Source organism: Capsicum annuum, chromosome 6 (assembly GCF_002878395.1).
Source record: "Capsicum annuum cultivar UCD-10X-F1 chromosome 6, UCD10Xv1.1, whole genome shotgun sequence".
Lineage (NCBI taxonomy): Eukaryota > Viridiplantae > Streptophyta > Magnoliopsida > Solanales > Solanaceae > Capsicum > Capsicum annuum.
Genome location: NC_061116.1, coordinates 186691749 through 186700044, shown reverse-complemented (window position 1 = coordinate 186700044; position 8296 = coordinate 186691749). Strand labels below are relative to the sequence as shown.

The window sequence follows — 8296 nt, the reverse complement described above, 5'->3', positions numbered from 1 at the left end:
TGGTGAAAGAAATTATAGATAAAGCCAAATCAATTATAGTAGCATGTTAAATGTCAAATAGTAAATGTAACAAGAATAAAAGAGTAGAAAATAAACAATATAGTACTAAATAAGTTGGCTCAGTATTAAATAAACATGAATTATCGACAAAAAAAACTAAATAGTAGTAATGAATTATGATATTTTCTTTTAGCTACAAATAATTTAACACGAATCGATTATTAAGTCTGTAAATCCAATTTTAATTCTATAGATTTTTTTAATTCTATAGATTTTAGTTATCTCCTCCTACTTAATTAGGTTTATACATATATATTCTACTAAAAAAAATACATACTGCATGGTTGAGGGCTTGAGTGGGAGTTAGATTTTAGTTTTCTTATTAATGTTTGTCCTGCCAACATTAACCTATCATATAAAGAATTTTTGTTTAAGTTGTATGCTTTGATTTATATTCTTGAATTTTTTCTTAATTAAATGTCCACTTGATGTTGGATCAAATTTAGAAAAAATTACAAATTTATGATTTTTTTTCTTTGTGATTTGAGATAAGTTTTCTAAAATTTTACTATGTTATCGAAGTTTATAATATCCCCCCTCCCCCGGCCCATTTTATGTGTCGTCATTTCCTTTTTGGCCCTTTTAAAAAAGAATGACATCTTTCCTTATTTAGTAATTATTTAGTGGTATCATTCCCATCTTATCCTTAGTGGTTCCACTTATTAAGAAAAGACAACTAAAAAGTAAATATTAAGAGGGACAATTTTGTAAACTTTACAAAGTTATCACTTATTTCTTAAATTTCGTGCCCGGTCAAATAGTGACACAAAAAATGAGACGGAGGTAGTAGTAAATTATGATGTATTCTTGATAGATAATTGCTAATGAAGAAGCTTTTTGTGAAATATTGATAGTATCTATAATTGAAGAGAAGATGAAGAAGTCATTAATTAATACCACAAACATCAAGCAGCTCGAGTTCTTGCAATTGGTGAAGGAGGACGAAAGTCATCAAGTTAGGGTCGAGCATGATGATAATCATCTAGCTGAGAATGAGCATGATACAACGATGAAGACTTTTAGATACTTGTTTTTTCCGGTTGAACATCAAATAAATTTTACTAAATATCGAACATGAGATTTTTTTCTCAAATAAATTAAATAGAAAAATAAGACATATTAATTCAAGGGTGCTTAGTTTTTGCACTTTAACGGTTTGAATTATATTAATTCAAGGGTGCTTAGTTTTTGCACTTCAACGGTTTGAATTATCTGCTTGTATAGGTTCTAAACTCTTATCGAGCCAATAAGGTATCGGTTGATTCGATTCATTTTAATAATTATTCCTCAATTATCATTTAATTAGTGTATCCAATATACAAATTTAAACCAAACAAAGAGTAGCTTTTACGTACTCCACCATGGACTTCTCGTTCTACGGTTTGAACCCATCAGATGTCATCATCGCTGTCGAGAATACTATTGGTAGGCGGTGGCGATGACAGTTGAGGTGAGTGGCGAATGGAGACTGATGGTTTGAAAAAAAGAATTTAGAGTGAAGTAGTATTATTGGTTGAGGTGGGTTGTTGAACGGGTTAACATGGTTTGGGTTGTTCCGGTATAAAAATTCTAAAAATTATATAAATATACAACTTATATTTTTAATATTACAAAAAATCTCAACTCCCTAAACATATTATAAAAATTCCAACATATATACAGAATCCTATGTATATGTCGATTATGTTATGTATATTAATAGGAAGAGAGAGTAAAGTAATTTAAAAAGTGAAAGAGAGTAATTAATTCTAAAAAAGTTGGTATTTATGTTATTTATTAGGCCATCCATTTCTAATCTATAACCCGTTATATAATTTTTTTTTAAAATACACCCCCAAACCATTAATCCGATAATCTGGTACGATAATTCAATAACACTTTTTTGATTTGGATTATCAGTTATGGTTTAATCTTGAACACCCCTACTTGATAAATTTAAAATGAATGAACCATGATAATGATAATGGAAACGATGACTGCCTCAATTCTTAACAAGTAGGGATGACAAAGTACGGATGACAATGGTGCGGTGTGATGCGGTGTGCATTTTTTTTAAATCCGTAAGTTTTAAAACCGCACCGCATCACATTTAAACTCGCATAAATTCATCCCACATTCATACCTGCGCATAACCGCATCGCACCGTCCCATGTTTTTATTTCTTTTTTTTTTTGAAAAATTTGTAACTCCATTGAAAATCATAATATTTTCAAATCTACAACTAGGAAATAATAACTAATTTCTATCATATCTCTTTTCACTAAAAAAATGTCAAAAAGTATAACGTGTACAAGTAATGATCAAATATATATCATATTTTTATTCAAATGAATAGAGATGTTAAAAAAACTACTATAAAATTATTTATTTGTAGTGTTATGCATGTCGTTTTAAGTATTATAAAATTTAAGTAAAGAACACATATAATTTTAGGTATATTCATGAGAACAATACTAATTTTTAGTTTTTTTTTTTTAATTTAAACTCGCATATACCCGTAACCCGCACCGCACTGCACCACACCATTTAAAAAAAAAAATTACTTTAACCCGTCCCCATCCGCACCGCATAATTTAAAACCCTCACCGCCCCTCATATCTTAAAACCTGCACCGCACCATTACCATCCCTATTAACAAGTCTGCATTCCAAATAGCATAAAGTATCATCAAGAATATAACATTTGAGTAAACTTTTATCATCACTGGAATGAATTGTCACTGCTATAGAAATCTACTACATTGGAAAAACAATGTCAATTTTCTGGAACAATTTTCAGGGAAATGCTTACCTTGACAAATGCTTTACCGTAGGTTTTACTGAAATAAGTTTCATCTTACCTTAAAATCTATCCTAATACATTGACATGGCTAAGGGTGGACAAAAGATATCGACACAGTAGAACTATGGAAATGCTTCCTCAACGGCATGTTCTGAAACTGCTGAATTTTGAGTGCTCGATTACCAATCTTACTGCTTAGCTCTTCAGTCAAACGTGTGTTACGTTCACTTTAAGCTGATTTTCCTTTCTATCAATTTCAGACTTGAGTTTCTCCAATTCAGCTTTCTTTGATTCGAGATTCTTCTTCTCAATTTCATTCTGTCCCGCAAGCTTATTATTGGTGCATTTTATTATTAAAATAAATTAAAGTGCATGACATTAGTAAACATAAAGTGGAGAAAGTGGTGTTATTATTCTTGTAACTCACCATATTATCTTTTTGAGTTAGTGGGTACAAATTGTGGTAAAGATAACCATTAGTTCCTGTAACTCATATTGCCATTAGTTATTGTAACTCTAATGACTATCAGTTCTTGTAACTTATATGACCATTAGTAGCATGTAACACATGTAACAACAAGACTATCTACCCATATTACTCTAATTGTTAATGGTGGTAGAATGTGACCTTTAGCAATTTGTAACTTCTCATTATTTTGTTGTGACTCTCATGGCTGTTAGTGCCATTAGTTCCTTATAACTCTTGTAACCTAAAGACTATTTGATCTTTCCTCTTTACCACCCCTCTTTATTCTTCCTATTCATTACAAGGATGAATAACTCACCTATAAATAGAGGTAGTCTTGCATGTTACTGGATATGCACAAAGAAATATGATAATTGTGAAAAAGATTATAGTGTGTAGTAGTGAAAGAGAGTTGAGACAAAGAAAATTATTCTAAGTCTACAACTATATTCACTGTACAAAAAAGAGTAAATCTTAGTGAAAGAGAGAGTTGATACAAAGAAAATATTCTAAGTCTTTAACTATATTCACTATACAAAGAGAGTAATTATATGTTGAAGGAAGGTGTTCTTATGGTTATGGTGGAGCTTTGGACTCTTCAACGAATCCGGAGTTGTTTGAGTTGTACATCGTTGATGAGTTGTTGTATCCTGGAGGGGACAAATCAAGAGATATATTGCTGGATCGGTGTAGATTATGCAACAGTGGGCTTGAATCTCGTTAAAGAGAGCGAGATATCCGCGCCTCAGCCAAGAAGAATATTTTATTTTCTTTATTTTTGTTCATTTTAGTTTCAACTATAATCATTTATTGTAATTTGGTATATTACACCAACACTTATTCCTTTCATCATTGATCTTTTTTGTCTCTATAATGCAATTGATTGCATCTTTAATACCATCAAACTGAGTTCTTAGCTATTTGACATCCACCTTCAGCTTCTCCGCGTCCTTGACTACTAAGTAATTAGAGTCTAAGAGGTTATAATCAACTTTACTCAGACGTTTCTTTTGGAGGTCTTGGACAACCTTACATATAACTTTTAGAATAGAAGTCAGCAGATCGCCTAACTCTAGCAGGCAATCCTTCGTAATGTTTTCATATTTTTTTCAGATAGCTTTAGAAGTGGACTCAAGATTTGCATCCATGCTAATTGCTTTTTTTGCCGACCTTCTGCTTCCTTCTTGGTCTCCATTTACTTCTTCAAAAGCAACCGCTACTTGTTAAAGGAAATTAACATCAATGCTTCTAGTTGGTTGAATACTTTGATCAATATTTTTCTTAGTTTTTTATCCCATCGAGAGCCAATAGTTGTGTTCCATTCTTCTTGTATCGAGGAACTAAAAATTGTCCCCTAAATGTTAGAAGTACGCGGAGGAAGATGTTGTTAGAATATGAGATCTTTTCTTGATGGTTTTTTGTTTGATAGTTTCTTTTAAATATTATGTTTAGTTTTATTTTAAAAATAAATGGTAGTCCTTATTTTGAGAAGTGTGTCATGTAAGATAGTGTGTCTTGTAAGACTTATGACAAGTGTCTTGTAAGACTCATGTAGCTTATAAGTGTTGTCTTTTGTAAGATGTTGAATATGTAAGATGTATGCATGTATGAATGTATGAGTGAATGAATGAAAAGCTACTGCCGAAACTTTATCTTTTCTCTTCTCTTTTAGCTCCAAATTCTAACAGTGGTATCAGAGCTGATCTACTTGAGAGATCTGTGAAGCCTTAAAGATAAGTTTTTTTTTTCAGTTCTACTAAGAAAAGAAAGCTGAACAGCAGTAACAATGGTATCCAACAGCTTCTTGGGTGCAAGTCCTCCTATATTTACAGGAGAAAATTATCACATATGGGTGATAAAGATGAAGGCTTATCTCAAAGCTCTTAGTCTATGGGAAGCAGTTGAAAGTAAAAATGATCCCCTTCCATTGGGACCAAATCCAACTATTGCACAAATGAAGAATTATGAAGATACAAAGTCCAAGAAGCCAAATGCACTCACTTGTCTTCATCCAACACTTTTAGATGTGATTTTCATAAGAATAATGGCTTGTAAAACACCTAAAGAAGTATGGGAAAAGCTAAAAGAGGAATTCGATGGAAGTGACAGAGTGAAATCTGTCAAACTTTTAACTCTCAAAAGAGAATTTAGGATGTTAAGGATGAAAGAAGGAGATACTGTGAAGGAGTACTCTGCCAAACTTCTGGAAATTATAAACAAAATAAGATTATTTGGTAAAAATTTTCCAGATTCAAAGATGGTAGAGAAGATGATGATAAGCTTACTAGCAAGGTTCGAGTCTAAGATTTCAGCAATAGAGAAATCTTGTGATTTGAAGACTTTATCCGTCGCAGAGCTGATTAGAAAGTTGCAAGTCCAGGAATAAAGAACAAGTATAATAAATGAAGAAGTAGAAGAAGTGGCATTTCAAACAAAGCACAAAGACAAGAAAACTATGAAGGACAATAGAAGAATGAAAGGAGATAAAGTAGCAGAGAGAAAGCCATGGATGGAATCTTCAGATAAAGGAAGGTTTCCACTTTGCCTCCATTGTAAAAGAACCAATCATCAAGAAAATGATTGTTGGTTCAAAGAAAAGCCATCAATTCAATGCAGATTTTACAGAAAAGTGGGTCATATTGAGAAGAATTATAGGGCTAAGCAGAATCAACCACAACAACACCATGTTCAGCAGGCAAACTTCACTGAAGAGTCAGAAAAGAAAGAAAGCTTGTTTATAGCTGCTCATAAAGAAAACAAATCCAACTAATCAAAATGGTTTCTAGATAGTGGATGTACGAGTCATATGTCATATAATGAACTCATGTTTCATACACTTGACAAGTCAGTCAAAGCTAAAGTTAGGATGGAAAATGGTGCAACACTAGAAGCACATGGAAAGGGTTCAGTTGCCTTTCAAACTAAACAAGGTACAAAGCTTATATATGATATGTTGTATGTTCCTTCTTTAGCATGTAACCTGTTGAGTGTTGGCCAAATGATGTCGAATGGTTATTCCTTACTTTTTAAGAGAAAGCATTGTTTGATTGTTAATTCTGATGATACTTTGATTTTTAAAGTAGAAATGGTGGATAGGACCTTTCCAGTAGATGAGAATTTTGATAGTGCCAACTTTGCAAGGATGGACGATTCATGGTTATGGCACAAAAGATATGGGCATTTTAACTATACCACTTTAAGGTCTATGTATAAGAAAGAAAATACAGGTTATCTGAACTTGAATCTGCTGCCTTAAACATAACCATTTGGCTCTGAAAATCTGGAAGAAGCTGAAGAATCAGATGGTGAATCCTCACTTGATTTGTCAATTTTGAAGACAAGGTCCCTTTTCGATATATATGAAAGATACAATGTTGCTATCTTGGAAACCAATACCTATCAAGAAGCATCAAAACATGAAGTTTGGATTGAAGCCATGAAGGAGGAGATTGGTATGATTGAGAAGAATGACAATTGAAAGATGGTTGATAAACCCAAAGATAGATTATATAAGGCGTTGTATAGATTGAAACAGGATTCTGGAGTTCGGTACAATAATTTTGATGATCATCTCATTCATTGTGGCTTCAAAAGAAGTGAAAATGAAGCCACTTTGTATGTGAAGAAGGCTATGATAGGAGTTCTTCCTGGCGGTGCTCAGATGAAGCTGCCTATGATGGGTGGTAATGGAGGAGGAGCTCAGATGAAGCCGATGATAGGTGATAATCCTGGAGCTCAGATGAAGCCAATGATAGGTGGTAATGGAGGAGGAGCTCAAATGCAAAACCAGTAGCAAATGTAGTAGTTTAAGGGGTTACAAGATCTGAAGCTGCCCCCACAATTTAAGGACCTGAAACTTCCCCCTATGGGCAAAGATCAAAACCAAAAGGCTGTCAGTTTGTAGCTTTGCCTGCCGATGATGATTTGACTGACGATGAGTATGATGAAAATAATTTTTTGATGAGAATAACAACGGCGATGAATTTGATGAGGATGAGTTAGATGATGACATGGATGATATCCCAATGAATAAGATGAAGGCTATGTTGGGAGTATCCAAGAAAAATCTCAAGGAGGAATGTTAGAATATGAGATCTTTTATTGATGGTCTTTTGTTTAATAGTTTCTTTTAAATTTTTGATTAGTTTTATTTTAAAAATAAATGGTAGTCCTTATTTTGAGAAGTGCGTCATGTAAGATAGTGTGTCTTGTAAGACTTATGAAGTGTGTCTTGTAAGACTCATGTAGCTTTTAAGTGTAGTCTTTTGTAAGATATTGAATATGTAAGATGCATGTATGTATGTATGAATGTATGAATGAATGAAGGAAAAGCTACTGCTGAAACTTTATCTTTTCTCTTCTCTTTTAGCTCCAAATTCTAACAGATGTTTACTAGTACCTCCTTGAATGCTATTCGGTGCAACATTTGCAATTATTGTCTTCACTTCTTTTATTTATCCTGACTGTGGTTGTATAGCTGGTGAAACAGTATTGGTTTTCACGTCAGACTGATGAAATAATGCTTTTACCGATGCTACATAATCTTGAAGATCAACAGGAGGGGTGTTACCTAATCAATCAAACCAACAAATTAAAACAAAACAGTGAAATTGTCATTTTCCATTGATAAATAAACAAAATAAACTCAAAGAAAGTATCCTATACTATCAAAGTGAATGATTATGACATAGAATATATTAGTAATAATTTTTATTGATTTTTTTTATGACCAAGAAATTTGTTTGAGGCCAACCATTAATATCAATCACTACCTTCGAAACTAAGGTAATAAATGAGCACACTCCTCTGCCCTTCTCCACTAAAATTAAGAAATCCTTTTTATCTGTCTGACTTTTCAATAAAAGCATGCAATCAATCCCCTTCGAACCTTTCAACTCCATTAAATGTTGTCAAACAAAATGAGACCAAGAAGTCAAACTTTGACACTAAACCATTGTTATATTAAAAATAAACTGTTTATTTATAAGG

General features: G+C 32.7%; 1 protein-coding gene across 1 annotated transcript; it reads left to right on the top strand.

Annotated features, from left to right (window-relative positions):
- Positions 1–5093: 5093 nt before the first annotated feature.
- On the top strand, positions 5094–5693 carry LOC107874033. Its single transcript, XM_016720929.2, has one exon. It carries the CDS (start codon positions 5094–5096, stop codon positions 5691–5693), a length of 600 nt encoding a protein of 199 aa, XP_016576415.2.
- The last annotated feature ends 2603 nt before the right edge of the window (positions 5694–8296 follow it).

Excerpts from the sequence above, each read along its gene's own strand:
- LOC107874033 (XM_016720929.2), top strand. The coding sequence starts at position 5,094 with ATGGTATCCAACAGCTTCTTGGGTGCAAGTCCTCCTATATTTACAGGA.